The sequence below is a fragment of the Melanostigma gelatinosum genome (genome assembly GCF_949748355.1).
Source record: "Melanostigma gelatinosum genome assembly, chromosome: 11".
Lineage (NCBI taxonomy): Eukaryota > Metazoa > Chordata > Actinopteri > Perciformes > Zoarcidae > Melanostigma > Melanostigma gelatinosum.
In genome coordinates, this window is record NC_136644.1 from 2,080,453 (window position 1) to 2,101,632 (window position 21,180).

Here is a 21,180-nt window from a genome sequence, read left to right on the forward strand (position 1 = left end):
CTACTTCATCTTCATCACCCCAGAATCCCCTTTTGTTGGACGTCATCCAACCTCCTAGATCCTTCCTCCACAAGAGGCCCAGGTTCCCTGTAGATTTCATTGCCGCACTCACACTGTTTGCATTTATTGCATATAAATAAAATATTCACATCACTGCAGCATTGTTGGTTTCGAGCTGTCGGTCTGGACCTCCTTAACAATGATGCGTTTATTTGCTCATGTAGACAAATTTAAAATTAAAACGAAAATAGGATGTTTGCCAGGTTATGCACAGCAGTGTCCCGTGTAATACTCAGTGTAATGTCAACTGTCATTGATGATTTAGCACCTATGCGGCCTCGGAGTGAATAAGATGTATGATGCTGCGTTGTGTGCATGCAGGATACTGGAAGTATTTAGAACAACAGGGAGGAGAACAACAGGATAAGGCAAAAAATGTGTTGTCAGCCAATTGAATCCACTTTATGGTCATGCAGTAGTTACAGTCCATTGGACCTTTACTGTTGAAAAGCTGAAATAGTTATAGTTCAACACTTTGGTAACAAAAGCTTCCAACCAGCACCTCACAAGCTCTGACATTTGCATGATATATCTGGTTCCTGTACAAAAACAAAAGTATTGCAGCAATACTGGATGAGTGGAATGGTGTTTCCAACCTTCATGCTAAGCTAAACTAATTGGCTGCGGGCTCTGCACTTCTATTTCCTGGACAGTTATCAAGTAAACATGAGAACGGTATCAGTCTGCTCGTGTAACTCTCCACACAAAAAGAAAACTGTGCTTGCTGGAAAAATCTTCAGTCACCTTGTTTGTGTGTGTGTGTGTGTGTGTGTGTGTGTGTGTGTGTGTGTGTGTGTGTGTGTGTGTGTGTGTGTGTGTGCGTGCGTGTGTGTGTGCCACCTTTATATCAGGCAGATGGCGTCTCTAGAGACCTGTGCAAAAGGTTTCTTAAGGTGAGGCTTCGGTGCTTCCGGACGCTCTGTCTTTGCCAGGATCAGTATTCTGTATGTGAGGTGTAAATGGGAGAGATTAGATTTCATACAGTGTGTGTGTGTGTGTGTGTGTGTGTGTGTGTGTGTGTGTGTGTGTGTGTGTGTGTGTGTGTGTGTGTGTGTGTGTGTGTGTGTGTGTGTGTGTGTGTGTGTGTGAGTGCGTGTGTATGTGTGTGAGTGTGTGTGTGTGTGCATCAGACTGTCTGTACCCCAGCAGACAGCAGCACACAGGTCATCAATGGAACTGTCAGATGAAGCAGCTCCCCCAGCGCTCCTGTCCTGTGTGTCCTATGAGAAGCAGCAGCTACAGTGCTGTCCAGCAGCAGGGCTCCTCCGCATCCATCTTCACACGTTGGGGCTTACGTGATGGGGCTTTCTGTACAACACAACCTAACGGGGGGACTTCTTACTGCTGGATCCCTATTTGCACCCACAGTCCCTTTGGCATTTGTCCCAGCTGCCTCCCGTTGCATTGCACCCTGTGCACACATGGAGACCTGCTGTTGAACCTTTGGTGTGAAGGTGAAACACCTTTATCGAGGCGTCCTTCATTGACACTCACAGGGCTGTGTTTGGATAGGTTGAAACAACGTCGTCAAACCTCACCAAGATGGCAAAGACAAGACACACCTTGTTCTTTCACCACCAGACACTGTGTGCGTGAATACCTTCCCTGCTTTAGGCCCATTTGCTAATCTCAATGTCCCTTGCAGTGTGGCTCTTAGAGATGAAGTCTATTTTAAATCGGTCTGTCGTGTTGGAGAACTGTTCTGTCCATCATCAGGTGCCCTGCACGGAGAGTCAGGAGGGAATAGGAATAACTCTCAACTGCTCTCCGGCAAAGAGCGCCGCTTGAAAAGTGTACAGATCGCAAAGAGCTCTTTAAGCTGTTCAATATGACGGAAAAGGAAATGGACTGGTCGGCGTTTCATACATTAGTCTTCAACGTTGCATCACGGGGGTGACTGTGCAGTTGGTAAATTGTTTATGTCAACAGTTTCTTGGTGTGACCGCTGCTGTTCAGGATCTTGTTTGTGATGTTGCTCAGCCCTGTGGTTCTGTCTCAGTTAACGGTCAGTGCTCACGATGGTCAGGGGAACAGTGAGAACCCCTTCCTGTTTGAGTGTTGTTCTCACCCTATATCTGCAGCTTTGGGGGCATTCTCCTCTCCTGGGAGATGGTCCAAACGTTCCTGTCTCTTCTGTCTCACTTCTTGCTCTCTCTTCTTCACTTACAGGCTGACGTGCAGAGGGCACCTGCACAGACAAGCACAGCAGGTGTCACTGCTGTGGCTTTGTTCCTTGTTGCTACTGATATCTCTCTGGAATCTCACACAGTGCTCCACGAGTCCTTATCATAAAAAATCATATACTCTACATCGTTCATGAGTATACCAACGAGATGAATTCAGATTTTTCAAGCAGTGTAATTATTGTGCAATTTATAACAAGACTACTGCTGCATTCACATGGAATCGTAATAATAATAAAATAGTAGGGATGCACCGATACCAGTACAAGTACAAGTACTTACATTTGAGTACCTGACGATACCGAGTACCGATATGAGCGTAGTTCTTTGCAGTCGGGATGTTAAACTGTGTTATCAATTTAAGCTGCTTTGAGGAACTTTTAACTGATTAGGAATCAATTTAATGTCGATGCGTCTTTGATGAGTAAGACCATCAGCGAGATGATTGGCTGGGTGGTCAAATAGGCTGAACTGACGGAAGGACAACGTCACTCTTCCGTCGTGGTATCGGGTGCAGTTGTACCGGAGTAGTTTCACAAGTACAGTGTCTCAGTTGTTTTTATTTTCTGTCTCAGTTGTTTTTATTTTCTGTCTCAGTTGTTTTTATTTTCTGTCTCAGTTGTTTTTATTTTCTGTCTCTGTTGTTTTTATTTTCTGTCTCAGTTGTTTTTATTTTCTGTCGCAGTTGTTTTTATTTTCTGTCGCAGTTGTTTTTATTTTCTGTCGCAGTTGTTTTTATTTTCTGTCTCAGTTGTTTTTATTTTCTGTCTCAGATGTTTTTATTTTCTGTCTCAGTTGTTTTTATTTTCTGTCTCAGTTGTTTTTATTTTCTGTCTCAGTTGTTTTTATTTTCTGTCTCAGTTGTTTTTATTTTCTGTCTCAGTTGTTTTTATTTTCTGTCTCAGTTGTTTTTATTTTCTGTCTCAGTTGTTTTTATTTTCTGCCTCAGTTGTTTTTATTTTCTGTCTCAGTTGTTTTTATTTTCTGTCTCAGTTGTTTTTATTTTCTGCCTCAGTTGTTTTTATTTTCTGTCTCAGTTGTTTTTATTTTCTGTCTCAGTTGTTTTTATTTTCTGTCTCAGTTGTTTTTATTTTCTGTCTCAGTTGTTTTTATTTTCTGTCTCAGTTGTTTTTATTTTCTGTCTCAGTTGTTTTTATTATCTGCCTCAGTTGTTTTTATTTTCTGCCTCAGTTGTTTTTATTTTCTGCCTCAGTTGTTTTTATTTTCTGTCTCAGTTGTTTTTATTTTCTGTCTCAGTTGTTTTTATTTTCTGTCTCAGTTGTTTTTATTTTCTGTCTCAGTTGTTTTTATTTTCTGTCTCAGTTGTTTTTATTTTCTGTCTCAGTTGTTTTTATTTTCTGCCTCTGTTGTTTTTATTTTCTGTCTCAGTTGTTTTTATTTTCTGTCTCAGTTGTTTTTATTTTCTGTCTCAGTTGTTTTTATTTTCTGTCTCAGTTGTTTTTATTTTCTGTCTCAGTTGTTTTTGTTTTCTGTCTCAGTTGTTTTTATTTTCTGTCTCAGTTGTTTTTATTTTCTGTCTCAGTTGTTTTTGTTTTCTGTCTCTGTTGTTTTTATTTTCTGTCTCAGTTGTTTTTGTTTTCTGTCTCAGTTGTTTTTATTTTCTGTCTCAGTTGTTTTTATTTTCTGTCGCAGTTGTTTTCATTTTCTGTCTCAGTGGTTTTTATTTTCTGTCTCAGTTGTTTTTATTTTCTGTCTCAGTTGTTTTTATTTTCTGCCTCTCAGTTGTTTTTATTTTCTGTCTCAGTTGTTTTTATTTTCTGTCTCAGTTGTTTTTATTTTCTGTCTCAGTTGTTTTTATTTTCTGTCTCAGTTGTTTTTATTTTCTGTCTCAGTTGTTTTTATTTTCTGTCTCAGATGTTTTTATTTTCTGTCTCAGTTGTTTTTATTTTCTGTCTCAGTTGTTTTTATTTTCTGTCTCAGTTGTTTTTATTTTCTGTCTCTCAGTCCCGTCTCCAGCCACGTCCCACGGCCCCTGCATTGCCGTTCTCCATCCATCCACCAATAATTGATAGAATTTAAACTGAGAAGTTATTTAAAAGTTGTCATGAATGGGTATATACTTTCCGATCACACTTTGGCTCTCTGTGATGTTTGCCATGTTTACCGCCTTAGTTGAACATGCTAGCATGCTAACATGTTCACAGCAACATTGCTAATATGCTGATGTTCAGCCGGTATATTGGTTGCTACATTCACTATGACAAAGAACACCTGAGGCTGGTGGAAATATGAGTTTTACAGGCATTTGGTCTTCCAAGTATTGGACAAATTCGAATTTGCACCTGATGATTGCACTTATTAGTATAATTCTTCCTGAGGGAAACATGAATATACCAAATGTCATAGCAAACCATCCAGTAGTCTGAGCAGAAAACTTTTCAAGAACTCTCCTCGTATCCTTCCCTCATTACTCTCTCGTCCCCCATTAGGGCCTCCCTTCCTCCCTTCACTCCCTGGACAGTGTGGGACTCATAAACACAGCAGCAGCTTGCCTGCAGTCAGCAGCATATGTTGTTTTCTGCTGTTGGGCGATACTGTAATCCTCTGTGAGAAAAGGGCAAATACAATGGGGGAAGAAAGTGTTTAATATTCCATCTCCCCCACCGAGGCCCTGTAATGTACTTCTGTGCCAGAGGCAGAGTTTTAGATTTCAAGGTATATGTACAGTGGAAGTGAAACATGAATGAGTGCTCTGGAATCTGGTGCATGAATGAAAATCACACTTATTACACCGATTTAAACACAGTGGAGATTAAAGCAGACAATACTGCTGATTTATGAGTTATTAATGGGAGTTATAGGACTTTTTCTTCAGTCTACACTGGGCAGAACTGTGACGAGTGTGTGTGTGTGTGTGTGTGTGTGTGTGTGTGTGTGTGTGTGTGTGTGTGTGTGTGTGTGTGTGCGTGTGTGTGTGTGTGTGTGTGTGTGTGTCCTACCTATGATGAGTTCACAACAATTTGAGCGTTTTGCAGCAGCTGTCTTACACACACATGCCATCGGATCACCGGTGGCATATTTCAGCATCCCTCTCCTCTAAGCCAAGCACAACTGCATTCTATCAGATGAGTTTTGTTCACAAGGCAGATAAAAGAGGAAGATAAAGAGGAAGAGGAGGAGGAGGAGGAGGAGGAGGAGGAGGAGGAGGAGGAGGAGGAGGAGGAGGAGGAGGAGGAGGAGGAGGAGGAGGAGGGTTGCTGGGGCTCGGAGCTTCAGCTCTGTATTGGCTGTTTGAACGAGAGGGGTTGGGTCTTTCTCCATCTCTCTCACCACCTCCACCGAGAAGCAAAGAGTGAGCAGCACAGGCAGCTCACACACACACACACACACACACACACACACACACACACACGCACACACACACTCACACACGCAGCCAGAGGCTGGAAGAAGCATGTCAGGACATAGGACGGACAGGGATTCGAGGTGTACACACACACACACACCTTCCAGGACAGTGAGGAACCAGCAGGATGAAGACGGTGGCAAAGAGTGAAGACGTCAGAGCCGGACAGGCTACGAGTGGGTGATGAAGACAGAGGGACAGACGGACAAAGATGTGTGACTGAGCTGCAGTGTCCTCACCTGTCAGAGAAGTTTGAAGGAGTGCTGCTCTCATGGCGGGACCGACCAACCAGCAGGAGCCCTTGAAGGTGATGTTTCCTGCCCTCAATACGCTCTGCATCTATTTAACATGTGATATTACTCTTCATTTGTCTGTTTGTGGGATTTTAGTGCATGTTTTTCTTCAGCTTTTCCTGCCGGCTTGTGGATAACATTATGTATTCATTGATTGATTTGGATGAAGCCCTAAATTCATTCCATTGGTTCTCCAATTATCCAGCAAAACACATGCATGTAAAATAAACCCCGTTAGGGCTGTGACTTTACAGCTTCATTGTCAATTAATTTAGAAATTGTTTCTTTGAATATAATCAATTAAGTATCTGTCAAATGTCAGGAAATCGTATATATCACAAATGTCCCAGTGCCCAAGAGGCCATCTCCAAATTCCTCATAGAAATGAAATGTACAATGACATAAAACAGAGAAAGAAGAAAATACATTTGGGAAGCTGCCAGCAAATATTTGCCATCGTCATAAACATTATAGATGATTATATTAATAATCAAAATTGTTGCCAATTCATTTTCAGTGAATGATTCAGTCTATGAAGTGTCAGAAAATTGTGCAAACAATGACCATCCCAATGTCCCAGTGTGTAAGGGGAGGTCTTACAATTGTTTTGTACAAACAATAGCACAAAACCCAACTTAATGTAATGCACAATGATATAAAACAGATAACAGAAGGAAATCCATACATTTTCTAATATTTGGCATTTTTGCTCGACAAATGAAAATGATCCAAAACAGCTCTGGAAACCTATTGTGTGTGTTTTAATGAAGGGAATATTGTATCTCATTGCATCAACTGTACGTTTTCATTCTGTATCGTGAGTTTATATTTCCTATGCACACATCCACAAGTCAAGCATGGTCCTGGACTCTGCTAAATATGATGAAGAGCTCAGTGGTCTCAGTGGACAGCAGATGGGGTGCAGGTGTTGCCTGAGACAGACAGTGTGGGGCAGAGTGGGAAATCTGAGAAACACCCTCCGACCCGCATCTTCTCTCTGATGCTGTGTGCTGTTTCTTTTGTTTTATCGTACAGTTTATTTAAGAATATAAAGTTGTAGCTGGGAGACGTCTTTCAGAGACGACTGCTCATGCTGCCAAACTAATCAGTGGTCTGCGATTCATTCGATTGATTGAACACAACAAAATAGAATGTAGAATGTGATGCGATGACTGCTTACGAAAGCGATGCAGCCAAACAAGGCAGGGAGTGAGACGGTGGAAATCTGTTGTCGTAAGCGAAACAGAAGTGCCGAACTGCACTTTTAAAACAGTGGAAATCAAGACTCCTCGGGCTGGATGAGGGCAACAAGGTTGCTCCTGCATAACTGACCCCACTGAACCTCATTACAACCAGCATCCACCATATAGTGACGCACAGATGCATGCACACTGACATAGACTTTGATATTGCTTGTCATAACTGCGACACTGAGCGTGCCCCTGCTGGCCCAGAGGTCATAAAATCCCCTCCAGCTGGGAATTCGCTTCAACAACAAAGCAGACGGTAGACAGAAAAGCATGAAGCAGAGTCTCCAGTATTCCTTATAGTCGGCTTTAGTGTGCATCAGCCTTCACTGGAGAGCGTCACACTTCACTTGTCCTCTGCTCCGTTGCATAAAGTAGGATTTGTGAAGCTGAGGGGGTTTCGCTCCACAGATTTGAATTTCTCTGCAGCCAAGTTGTCAAATCAAGAGTTTCTACTGCAGGAGAAGACCGATATCCAAACCGCTTTTCAATGATATTGAATGACAACATTAACATTCAATGGTTGATCATTTCCTTTTTGTACAACACCCAAAACCAACTGTCATGTCAATGGCTTCACTGTGAGTTGTTACCCTGTTATTGCAACAGCAGAAGGGTGCTACAGTGCTGCAGATCATGCTCTTGTCTGTGTCTAACTCGCCTTCCAGACCCAGCAGAAGTGCATTGCCATCTTTGCCCTTCTCTGCTGCTCTGCTGTGGTGGTGGCGCTGATCTTCTCATCAGTGGACATTTGGGGGGACGATGAGGACAGTATCACAGAGGAAAACTGCAGCAGAGACTGCAGGTAGGATGCTCTGCAACTGTGACACATGTTACGCAGGAGAAGCAGAGGTATCATCCTTTTTATTCCACGCATTTTCATTTCCTTCGTCGAAAACCGACATTACCCACAATGCAACTAGACTGTCAACAATGTGGTCAGAGATTCTCACATGTTGTGCTGGTGGCAGCTTTTGTAGCCTCGAGATAAAATGAGGAGTGGACTGGTGGTCACCCTCTCTCACTCTCCACCCGAAGATTTATTTTATGTTTAAACTTGTAGTCGTCAGCCCGACACTGACTCAAGTGACATCACATTTGAGGCAACATATAAAACATGTAGTAGGACTCCTAAAGACGCGTGAACAGACGTTGATGTGTACATTTGTTTAGTTCCACTTCAGAAACTCAAGAAGTGTGTTGATTTCAGCATTGTGCTCGTGGAGAATATTCCAGACGACCTCTTTCTCCCCGCGGACGGCAGACCCCACCTCCCTCTCTCTGCTGGCTTTCATACATTGTTGGACAAGGCAAAGCACTCAGTTGAGGTGGTCTCACCTGTCTGGGCCTTAAACCCCTGGGACCTCGAAACAACGCCAACCTCTGCCAAACAGGTACAAAGTCACGGCAGACAGTCTGAATACATCCCACTACATTCAAGCAGAGCCTGAACCAACCGCATTCCCCAGGTGCTGTTGTAAGGGGTAATGCCCGAATTATTTCCCCGTAGCGCTCAACGAGGTTAATCCTGCTGAGATCTATAAGCATCGCCATTTTTAAGGACAACCGGAAGCACTGCTCAACAACAGTAACACAGAACATCCCTCTCCTCCTCAGGGTCAGCTGTTGTTCCAGCGGCTGCTCAGCCTGAAGTCTCGTGGGGTGAAACTGAAGATTGCCAGCAGTCTGACGAACTCTGCTGAACTGAAGACCTTGGCAGCACACAGTGAGTGGCTGTCATATTTTCATGTTATAAAAGAGATTTGATATGCCACAGTAACCTTCCAGAATGAAGATTTGTAGCTTCCAACAACTCACCCGATGCCATTGTCTGTGCACAAACCAGTTTTCAAAAGTAGAAGAAGGATTTTAGTAAGTGTTTTGACAGATGCAGCCTCATTTACACACCTGAGCCCCATCCAGCGCCTCCACAGCACAACCTTCACCATGTCTGCCAAACTTCACAATAAAGGTCAAAGAATGATGAATGTGTTGATGTACCTGGCTGGTTTCCTTTCAAAGCCTTTTGCGTCTCTGCCTGCCTGCTTTGCCCACATGTCCGTCAGACACTCCACTCATTCCACCACCACTCTGCGTTTGTCTCTCTGTCTCACGCTATCCAGATGCAGAGGTTCATTTTGTGAATATGACGGCTTTTACCAGAGGAGGACTGCATTCCTCGTTCTGGATCGTGGATCGGAGGCACATTTACATCGGGAGCGCTGATATGGACTGGAGGTCTCTCTCCAAGGTAACAACCCACATTCGGCAACATGAGTGTGCAGAGTAGAGTCCGACCAGAGGATGAGTGAGCTGCTGCAGTTAGGTGTGGTCAGATCTGCACTTCTTTTCTGGCCTCAATATGGCTGCAGCAGAGTCTGGTCTCTCAATAACACAAGCTGGACAAACTTAATTAAATGATAAGATTTGCACTCCACGGGGACTTAAGACACGGTCAGGATTAGTTCCACTCTACATCCTGTACCTTTAATGCAATTACTCCAGCCACTCTTAATGGGCATCGGGATGATTTAAGATTGCTGTCTGAGAGGCAGAGAGGCAAGTAGCATTTCACTTTGCATTCAGTATGTAATTCACTATATTACAATAGAGGAGGAACCAGGGAGGAAGAACTGCTGTTTGGTGGGATTAACTAAGAAGCCAGAGGGAAGGAAGAGACGCATGAATGATGACACACACACACACACATGATGGAAGGGAAGGTAGGAAGAGTGACAAAAAGAGAGCAAGTCAGATACTCACTGTAAATGGTAGGAGAATAGACTTGTGTGACTCTGTGTGCTTCCTTCTGGGTCACTCACCAAAATAGAACAAACACAAAACAATAATGAAGGACCAGACCAGATTATACATTTAGAACTCTTGTTTGCTGCGTGCAGCTTTGGTCCAGACCGAAAAACAACCATCGAATGGATTGCAAGTAAAGTTCGCACATATCAGCATTCTGCCCAGAAGAGGAATCCTGTGGACTTTAGTGAATGCTCCTCTAGCGCCATCATGAGGTTGATGTTTGTCATTTTGAGTAAAATGTCTCAACAGCCAATAGATGGATTCTCATTACATTTGGTACACGTAATAATTCCTTGACGCGTGTTTCTTGTCTTTTGCACATATCTCACACCGACGCCGCTCGTAGATGAAAAGCAATACGTGTTTTATTGATCCATTTCCTTCGTACAATTCAGTCAATCAACTTCCTTTCTCCTAAAAGTATGCTGATTACTTCGACCTACTATACGTATCCACAGGTTATTCACGTAGATCGTTCCCTTTAACACGTTTTATAACACGATCCCAAACACGTTCGGAAAACTGTGCGGCTCCATACTGCCTCAGATATAACTCACCACCGTCAGTAACTGTCACAGTGTCCTTAAAGGGCCAGTTATCCGTCACTTACGTGTATTTCTTTCTATAACAAATTATAACGACATCCTTGTAACATTCAAGGTAGAAACAGATGTGATTACAGTTAAACATGTAAATACAAATGAATATTTAACATCACATTCAATTTGGCTCCTACACACCGGCCCCTAATTGTTCTCAAGATTTAACATTTGAAACAATTATCTAACTTAAAATAAGAGAGCCATGTACTGTAGAGGAACATTCTCACAAAATAACGATATAAGAGCCGGAGGCAGATAGACTCCTCACTGTTGCTCACTGTTGCTCAGTCTTTAGCACTGTTCATCTTCCAAAAGCAGACACAGCTTTGTAATGGGCCTGTGTAAAACACTAGTCTTCGTCTTTATGCAGACCTGACGAACAAGTCCTTTGTGGTCTGGAAGTGCCTTAATGACCTTCCCCATGACCCAAGAGTTTCTTGGAGCAGAGTCATCCACTAAAAGAACGATGTCTCCCAGAGTGAAGTTTCTCGATGCCTTTGACCATCTTTGCCGTTCCTGGAGCTGTGGCAAGTACTCTCTGGTCCAACGTTTCCAAAATATATCGGCCATATATTGGACGTGTTTCCATCTCCGCCGAGTGTAGAGGTCATCATGGTCGAATAGTCCAGGTGGTAAAGCTGGTTTAGCCTTCATCAGTAAGAGATGATTTGGTGTCAAGGCTTCTAAATCGTTCACATCATTAGATGCTCTTGTGATTGGTCGGCTGTTGATTATTGCCTCCACTTCACAAAGTACAGTCTGAAGACTTTCCTCGTCCAGAACTTGTTCCTTAATTGTAGAATTTAGAGCCTTTCTCACTGATCTGATGAGCCTTTCCCAAACTCCCCCATGGTGAGAGCCTGTCGGAGGGTTAAAGGTCCATTTGATTCCACGTTGATGAAGATAACCTTGAACCTTTGAGTGATTAATTTCATCAATAGCTGTTCTCAGCTCACGTTCCGTCCCAACGAAGTTTGTCCCGTTATCTGAGCGGATCTCCATCACTTGTCCTCTCCTGGCAATGAATCGACGTATAGCGTTGATACATGAATTGGTATCCAAGGAAGAAGCAACTTCAAGGTGCACTGCCCGGATGACTAGGCAAGTAAAGATTACTCCATATCTCTTAACCAAGCTTCTTCCTCGTTGTACCTCGAATGGTCCAAAATAGTCAACACCAACTCTGGAAAAGGGTGGATCATCAGGAAACACTCTATCCTGAGGAAGGTCTGCCATTTGTTGCTGTCCTGTGGACCCATGCAGTCGGCGACAGGTGACACATTTTGAGATGATTTTCCTAATAGCTGTGATGGCACTGGGAATCCAATACTTTTGGCGCACTTTAGAAAGCATGTGGTTCCTTCCAGCGTGCCCAATATCCTCGTGAATCTTGCGAAGGAGTATGTTGGTAACATGGTGGTCTTTGGGCAAGATGGCGGGTTGCTTACATTCTTCTGGCAAAGCAGCTCGACTGAGTCTTCCTCCAACACGCAAGACTCCATCCTGAAGCACGGGGTTTAGCTTAAGCAAATGACTGCTCTGTTTTACATTTTGCCCTTTGCTCAGAGATGAAATCTCCTCAGAAAATGTTGCCATTTGACAGAGTCTGACGATTTCCAGCTCAGACCTTGCAAGGTCCTCAACTGAGCAGGAAGATCCTTTTAATCCTGCTTTGAATTTCTTCATGGCTGTGTTCACTTGTTGAACCTGTTGACTCTTATCCAAGTCGGATTGACGGAAGGCTGCATAAAGCTGTTTTCTCTTCTGTGAGAAAGTCAACAGTAAGGTTTTGAACTTCAGGAGCCACGCCACTGTGTATCTTAGCTTTGTCCATGAGGAGAAATGGTTCATCAGTTGGCTGATTGTGTTTCTGTCCTCATCCACGTTCACAAGGTTTGCTTTTACTTTCTTTATCTCGGGATCATTTGACGTAATCCTGCAGCCTTCGGGGCTTTTAGGCCACTCTTCCGTTGGTCCTTTGAGGAAGGCTGGACCAGAGATCCATGTGTCGTTTTTCATGAAAGCCTCCACGCTTTGTCCTCTTGATGCACAATCTGCTATATTCGTGGCAGTGTTCACGTATCTCCATTGATCTGTGGTTGAACCTTTCAAGATAGCAAAGATCCGATTAGCCACAAACGTACGGAATATAGTGGTTTCATTTTGAAGATATCCGACCACAGCAGTGCTATCGGTCCAAAATACAGAATCTGATAGCTCCAACTGTAGCTCTTTTCTCAGCAGCGTGTCCATTTTCACAGCAACTGTTGCTGCCGTCAGCTCCATCCGTGGAATGGTAGGTTGCTTTAAAGGCGCCACTCTGGCCTTCCCCATCATGAATGTGCAGTGAACTTGATTTCTCTCGTTCCGCAACAGTAAGTAGCTAGCCGTGCCGTAAGCTTCCTCACTTGCATCCGCAAAGTGGTGCAACTGTGCGTAAGTAGGATTTCCAAATCCTGGTGGCTTGATGCACCGGTTGACTTTGAAGTCCTTTAGATTGGGAAGTTTTGTCAACCAATCTGTCCACTGTTGTTTAACCTTTTCTGGTAAGTCGTCATCCCAGCTCATTTTCATCCGACTCAGTTCCTGGAGGATTTTCTTTGCTGGCAACACCACTGGTGCGAGAACTCCTAAGGGGTCATAGATTGAACTAACAACTGAAAGGAGGCCTCTTCTGGTAAAAGGATAGTCTTTGACAGTAATCTTAAACTGAAAGGTATCTGACTCAACACACCAGTGTGCTCCTAGGGCTCTCTCAATTGGGAGTTTGTCTTGTTCGAGATCCAAGTTCTTCACCTCTTTGGCCAACTCACCACCTGGAATTTGGCTTAGGACTTTACGGCTGTTGCTGACCCATTTTGTGAGACGGAAACCTCCCTTGGAACAGATTGCTCTTAGATCCTGACACAGCACAACTGCCTTCTCTTCTGTCGCCACAGACTTGAGACAATCATCCACATAAAAGTTATGAAGCACTGTGTCGGCCACTTCTGGATCAAATTCTTCCCTATGGTCCTCAGCACACTTCCTCAGGGCAAAACTGGCGCAGCTAGGTGAAGAAGTAGCGCCAAATATGTGCACCACCATTTTGTGTTCCACCAAACCTTTCGTGAGGTCTCCCCCAGGCCACCACAGGAACCTAAGAAGGTCAGAATCCTCTTCTGTCACCTTGACTTGGTGGAACATCGACTCCACATCTGCCATAAGTGCCACCGGTTCTTGTCTGAATCGTATTATGACACCTACAAGACTGCTGGTTAAGTCTGGTCCCTGTAGAAGTTGTTCGTTCAATGACATGCCTTGGTATGATGCACCACAGTCGAACACCACCCTTAACTTCTGCTTCACAGGATGGTATACACCGTGATGGGGTATATACCAGACTTTATCCACATTGCCTTGAAGCTCATCGTCTGATAGTTGCTCAGCATAACCTTTTTCCATGAGGTCAGTCATGAAGGCAGTGTACTCTAGTTGATAGCTTGGATTTCTGTTGAACTTCCTCCGTAGGTTAAGTGCTCTTTGCTCAGCTACTTTACGGTTGTTTGGCATGTTGACCATCCGGTTCTTTAGTGGTAGACACAAGCTGTAATGCCCATCCAGAAGCTTTGCTGATCTGGTGACCATGTCCATGAAGCAATGATCATCTCTGGACATCTCGACCTGTTCATCTTTTTCCCTCTCAGGGAAATCCACCTTAAATTGCTGCTGCCACAGGTCATCAAGTCTTGTTACTGAGATGCGGTTTGATGAAACCTTGCATTGTTTTCCCTGCTGGTGAGCACTACGTCCTCTTAATGGTCCATTTACAGTCCATCCTAGCCTAGTTCTTGTGGCGTAGGGTCCGTTGTTGACACTGTTCACAACCTGCCATGGCTCCATGGCCTTGTGCGCATTAGCTCCGATGAGCAATCCGACATCTGCATTGATTACAGGAATGCTCACGTCTTTAAGGTGAGACCATCCTTTCAAATCCTCTTGACGTGGAATGTTCTCTTTGTTTACAGGAATGTTTTTTCTACTGAAGGCATTTGGGAGCTCAATGAAGTTGTCCTCAGACAGATCACTGACTTCTATGCCGGACACCTCGTAAGTGTCAACAGGTCTTTCATCGCCCATCGTTCTCAGTAAGATGCTTGTTCTCCTTCCACTGACTTTAAGTTGGTTCATTAACTTTTCTGTGCAGAAGCAGTCCGTGCTTCCTGGATCAAGGAAAGCATACGTTTCCACTGTTTTGTTTCCTTTTGTTGTTTTGACTCGGACAGGAACTATTGAGAGTATGCACTCTTCTTCGCCGGCCCCAGTGACTCCACATAGCTTATTTCCAGCACATACCATTGCACTAGTGACTGGAAGACCACCACTTCTCTCTGTATTGTCGGTAGCTTTGCTTTCCTGTTCAGTTGCATCGTCTCGTCTTTTCATATGCAGGAGTGTGGGATGTGTTAAAGAACACACCTGGCAGCAAAGCCTTTCACTGCAGCTCCTGCTCGTATGTCCATGCCTTAAACAGCTGAAACACAGTCCTTTGCGACGCAAATATTCAATTTTTTCTTTGTGTGGCTTCCCTCTCATCGTTTTACATGAGTCTATGCTGTGTTGTCCTTTACAAAACATGCATGAGTTTGTTGCCACAATGTCGGTGGGACCCCTTTGCATGCTTGGTTCAAAGTCTTTAACCTTGTGGTCTATGTGCATTGCGCTTGTAGTGAATGTTTTCTTGCTTCTCCAATCATGTGTCTTTGCCTCTGCATGCACCTTTGTAGCTGACTTAGCTGATTGGCTATCCCTTATATCGCCAAATATTGGATGCGTAGCGATTTTGGCTTGTCTACGGATAAAGTCATCAAGGTCTTTAAAGTTGACTTTCCTGTCCTGCCGTTCCTGAATGTCACATGCGATTCCCCTCCATCTTTCTCTCAACTTGTAAGGTAGCTTTGTGACAACGGCTTTCATGTTGGCAGCATTGTTCATTTCTTCCAGGTAGCTAATGTTCATCATGGCATTGCAACATCCAGTAAGGAAAAGTGAGTAGGCGTTTAAAGACTCACCGTCCTCAGGTTTGATGGGAGCCCAATTTAAGGCTTTATCAATGTAGGCCACGGCAAGTTTGTGCTCATTTCCGAACTGTTCCTTGAGAAGCTGCTTGGCTTTGTTGTATCCTCTCTCAGGATCCATGTGGAGGCAGCTTCTAATTAGCTCTCGGGGCTGACCACTAGTAAACTGCTCCATATAGTAGAGCCTATCCCTGGCATTATCAGTACGGTCCTCTACTCCATGCTCGAAGGCCCTTATGAACAGATGGTAATCGAGCAGGTCTCCTTTAAAGGTGGGAATGTCCAACGGCGGCAAAGTTGATCCTTTTTGCTGCTTCATCATTAGCTCCGAGATGTTGGCTTGCTGCTGCATAACACTGCACAATGTCGCCACAACATCGCCACTGATTTCAGCGTTCCTGGGTGGCTGCACTGAACGACCATAATCGCTTGGCTGTGTGTTAGGAAGATGAACTGGACCAGTTTCCACATGGCTGCGATGCTCGTGCCCTTCTCTTGATGCTAAGTTTTCTCTGACATCGTTTATTCCTGGCGTTGAATGGACTATCGACATGCGTCCAATGCCAAAATCTTCCAACACTTTAAGCTTAGCATCTGAAGTTGCTAAAGCAATGTTCAACTCCAACTCCTCTCTTTTTGCCTTTAATTCAGCTTCCTGTCTTTCCAATTCTTGTTTTCGTTTTAATGTGGCGACCTTAGCCAGCAATGTAGCTCTTTCCACCTCTGCTTTAAGGCGAATAGATGATGCTGTGGATGACACAGAACTCCCACTTTCTGATCCATGTTTCTTACTCTTTCTACTCGTGGTAGACAGTATCGTGGATATGCTATCCGAGGGCTTGATTTCATCATCACATAGCTTTGCTTGCTCAGCACGTTCATCAAACAACTCTATCCATCTTTCAGTTTTAGCAATGAAAACGTTGGCCTCATGTGCTTTAGGTTCAAACCAACAAAGCTGATCATTCATGTATTCCTCCTCAGTAAGGAACTGTTTCAGAGCATAGTTCTTCTCTTCAAAGTCTCTGAGTAACCCTTCATAGTCAACTCTCAGTTTTCGTTTTATAGTGCTAACATCAGGATCCTCCTCCCGTAGTCGCTCTATTTCCCTGGTTTTGCTCGTTAGTTGAGCTAGCTTACTCCGTCTTTGCTGTATTAGCTTATTCCTTCTTTCATCTACAGCCTTCTCTGTCATTATCACTTGCCTTTTCCCTATGACAAACTCTTCTTCTTCCATAATAGCGTTTCAATCGGGTTCCTTTTGCTTCGCAGTAATACTGTTAATGCACCTTATCCACGTGAACTTGATTGACAGCTCCTAGAGTTACGCTACCAGCATAACACTCCACGATCACCAGCACCCAGCAAGCTAGCTTATTAGCACATGCTTACCGGAGTCTGTCCAAAACTGTAGCCTGGCACCTCGCGTCGTAATTTCCTCGTCATCGATAATCCTTTCCTTTCCGTGAGGAGCGAGTTTTCCGACTTATGTAGCGTCCAAATCTTTAGCAGTAAGTAAACCTTTAGTTGACGCGTGTTTCTTGTCTTTTGCACATATCTCACACCGACGCCGCTCGTAGATGAAAAGCAATACGTGTTTTATTGATCCATTTCCTTCGTACAATTCAGTCAATCAACTTCCTTTCTCCTAAAAGTATGCTGATTACTTCGACCTACTATACGTATCCACAGGTTATTCACGTAGATCGTTCCCTTTAACACGTTTTATAACACGATCCCAAACACGTTCGGAAAACTGTGCGGCTCCATACTGCCTCAGATATAACTCACCACCGTCAGTAACTGTCACAGTGTCCTTAAAGGGCCAGTTATCCGTCACTTACGTGTATTTCTTTCTATAACAAATTATAACGACATCCTTGTAACATTCAAGGTAGAAACAGATGTGATTACAGTTAAACATGTAAATACAAATGAATATTTAACATCACATTCAATTTGGCTCCTACATCACCTCTTCATCGAGCACCATCATGGAGTCAAATTGTGTCCAATACTAAGAATGTATAATATTTACTATGTTCACCATATACGATAAATATTACACCTGGAAAACGTGAGCGTGTTAGCGTCGTCATTGTGAGCATGTTGGTGTGCTTATCTTAGCGTTGAGCACCACAGAGCCAAAGCAAGAAACCCTGATCCGAACATTACAATAGAATCAATTCTATTAGACAATCAAATCCTCTCACAGAGTTACTGTTATCACTCTAAGATCAGCAGCACTTTGCTTTTATCGAACTCCAATTCCTTTGTCACAGTGCGAAAGCATGTCTGTCCAATGAACACACACACACACACACACACACAGACTGCAACTTTTCTGCTGCGTCACCTTTCCCTGCGCGCTTCTTTCTGACACCCCACAGAGGAAAGAACTGGGGGTGGTGGTGTATAACTGCAGCTGCCTGGCTCTGGACCTCCACCGAGTCTTTTCGTTTTACTGGCAGCTCCACGAGAGGGACTACATCCCCTCCATCTGGTCGAAGAGAGTCACAGCCCTGTACGGGAGGCACGACGCCCTGGAGCTACAACTCAACGCCTCAGAAGCCACTGCTTACGTGTCTGTGAGCAACGACTCCGTTGTGCATCCGTATTTACTGCATGAAGTGACTCGACACAAAACTCACAAACCACAGCTTGTGTCCGAATCAATTATTGAACTGTTTTATATTCCTCTTAAGGCACCGGTTCCCTGACTCTGGACTAGACGGTGAATGTCTTTATGAAAGTTTCATTGCCAACTAATAACAGACAGGCGCAGCAGGTGATGGATCATGTTAATGTCACGCTGAGGAGCATCTGGAGTCTGAATATCTCAGGACCTCAGCCTAATTTGACAGTAATGAATCTTGTTAGCCTCTAAGCGACAAGATGCCAGTTGCATTTCGGACATTCATCATCCGACAGGAACTAACGGAGCCGTGCTGTCAGAAGCTGCTGTGCCTCGCTTTAGTGTCTTATTGTTTTCTTGCCCTTTACTTTGTCAAAATGTTACACTGCATCTGTCAGACATTTTGGAAAATGATATACTGATTATGTTGACCTTATCGGTGTAACGTTTTTTCAGTGGGGTATAAATGAGTTTGTTGAATTGGGACAAACTCAATATCAAAAGTCAGCCAAAATCATTTTTTTGACTTTATTGTCCCCGAAGGGGAAATGCTTTTCCACAGCACTGTAGTACATACAACAGCACACAGTGCGCACACACTCCGGCCTGTTCAGCGAGGGCTGTTGTTTGAGGCTACGGCTGTGGGCATCAGGTTTTCCCCAAAGCGATCCCTTCTGCACCCAACGAGCAGTAACTCGCCTTTCAGTTCTGTGGTTTTCATCATTTCTATTACATGTTTGGGTACAAAGCTGTCTGAATGATGCCTCCTGTCTGCAGACCTCTCCCGAACTCTTCTGCGCGAGAGATCGCACCCGAGATGTCGATGCCATCTATCAAGTCATCCAGAGTGCGAAGACATTCATCTTCATATCTGTGACGGACTACCTCCCCCTGTTGAGCAGGAGCTTCAGAGGAACGTCGGTCACAAGGTATATTAAAACCATTTCTAAGAGCTTTGAAATGAATTGAGACACAGTTTCATGTGACGGATGGTTCTATTCACTGACTCATTGCCTTTAGATTATAAAACAGTGTCTAATTGCTTCCGATAGGTACTGGTCACCTATTGATGAGATGATCAGAGAGGCTGTGGTGCTGAAAGGAGTCAGAGTTCGCCTGCTGATAAGCTTCTGGAAGAAGACCCACCCCCTCACCTTTAACTTTGTCACCTCCCTCAAGTCGCTCTGCATGCAGCTGCCCAACTGTTCGGTCGAGGTGGTGCGTGAATTGACCGTTTCTCCAAATATGTTTCCTTAAAGCTGTCGTTGAGTATTTGCAGTGAACTTCTTGACTTTCTCTAGATTCTTTATTCTTGCATGTTACATTTAGAATAGGTGAGCTATGTTTGCACACTGATCATGATCAATACATTTTTTGCAGAGGTTTTTTAGCCACAAGGAGAAAGAGGATGACATTCAACACGGACTCAACCACAACAAGTACATGGTTACCGACAACGCTGTCTACATTGGTAGGAAACGCATATATGTCAGAATGTTTTGTTTTCATGCTGAGTGCTGTTTCAACAACGTGACGCAGAAAACATATTCTCTTTCTTGACTTAAAGGACTCGTCTAAATCACAGCAAAGAAGTGAATGGTGTTCTTCCAAATGGAAAACTATAACTTTAGAATGTTTGCAAGAAGACAAGCCCAGTATAGTGCAACGTAGGAGTCATTGTTTCCCGAGACACACTATCTTAGATTTGCTGTTTCTCCACAGGGAACCACGACTGGGTCGGGAGTGACTTTGCCATCAACACAGGAGTCGGGCTGGTGGTCAAGATGAAAAATAGCCTTGAAGGCAGGGGAGTCCTGGAACACTTCAAGGCTGCTTTTGAGAGAGACTGGAGGTCACGTTACGCGAAGAGTCTTCAAGGAAACAAAGATCAAGTGAGATCCAGAAACCTGCATCAAGTGAAAATGAATCCGCAGACTGAGGAGGAAAAGGAGCGGAACGACCCTTTATCATTATGAGCATCGAATGTCTTCCTGTATCCTTAATAAGCCTCATCGGGCTGAATATACAACATGTACACAATATGAGAATGTGACGTACGCTATTAGACTCCACATTCATTGTGTGACATTATTTTAATATATTCAGATGCAATCAACAAAGACAATGTTTGAAGCAATAAGACTCACTGCTGTTGTAAGTTACAGTAACGGTATCTCATTAAATGTTGACTGTTATATGAGCATGCTATGCTGCATGAATATTGAAAGCAATATTCAAATTCAATCCATATATTATGACAAGCAATATGCTGATTATAAAATCAATATGCTCTATGTGACTCTTATTTAAATCCATAAACATATCCCATCAAACTCACCCAAATAAATCATTGAGTATTTAATGATGATGCAATCTTTTTGTTGATATAAATGAATAGCACACAGGCTTATGCAGTCGTTTTACCGATGTGACGATTGTTTATCATCTCATTGGAAATGTTCATCTGACCTTATGAAATGTGCATTTTTCCTAATTCTTGTGTTTATTTCAGCATCACCTCTCTGGGAAGCACAGCTGACGTTTACACATAAAATCTATTCAAACAAGGTCAGGTGCTTCTCAACAGATTCAACTTTCAGGTCGTGTTTTCTGTTTTACAGAATATAATCAGCAATGACTCATATCGTGCTGCCCAATCATTGTTCATATTTTCCTAATGAGCTGTGAGTTACGTACCAATGTGCCGCATTAAACATAAGGCCTTCACAGTTTTAATGTAGTTAGAACATAAATACATCATGTATGCAGGGCATTATGACTACCGTAATGAGGTCACGATGTATTCCATAATCTCACATTACACCCATGACACATATTAAATTGTGCATTGATTCCAAAGCTAGAGTCACTTGTTGGTAAAACAGAGCATCTCCAGTTTGTGCAAGAAATTGCTCCGTTACACTA

General features: G+C 43.5%; 1 protein-coding gene across 1 annotated transcript; it reads left to right on the plus strand.

Annotated features, from left to right (window-relative positions):
- The first annotated feature begins 5,792 nt into the window (after nt 1-5,792).
- pld5 (phospholipase D family member 5) lies at nt 5,793-20,516 on the plus strand. Its single transcript, XM_079278284.1, has 10 exons — nt 5,793-5,917; nt 7,819-7,955; nt 8,361-8,544; nt 8,768-8,876; nt 9,274-9,401; nt 18,011-18,208; nt 19,033-19,184; nt 19,308-19,473; nt 19,636-19,726; nt 19,978-20,516. The coding sequence occupies exons 1-10, from the start codon at nt 5,882-5,884 to the stop codon at nt 20,229-20,231; spliced, it is 1,455 nt and encodes a 484-aa protein (XP_079134410.1). The 5' UTR covers nt 5,793-5,881; the 3' UTR covers nt 20,232-20,516.
- The last annotated feature ends 664 nt before the right edge of the window (nt 20,517-21,180 follow it).

What these genes read in the sequence shown, in the direction of transcription:
- pld5 (XM_079278284.1), top strand. Translation starts at nt 5,882, where the DNA reads ATGGCGGGACCGACCAACCAGCAGGAGCCCTTGAAG. An exon ending in AAGCCACTGCTTACGTGTCT is followed by an intron (nt 18,209 to 19,032) that starts GTGAGCAACGAC and finishes TCCTGTCTGCAG; the next exon opens with ACCTCTCCCGAACTCTTCTG. An exon ending in CCAACTGTTCGGTCGAGGTG is followed by an intron (nt 19,474 to 19,635) that starts GTGCGTGAATTG and finishes CATTTTTTGCAG; the next exon opens with AGGTTTTTTAGCCACAAGGA.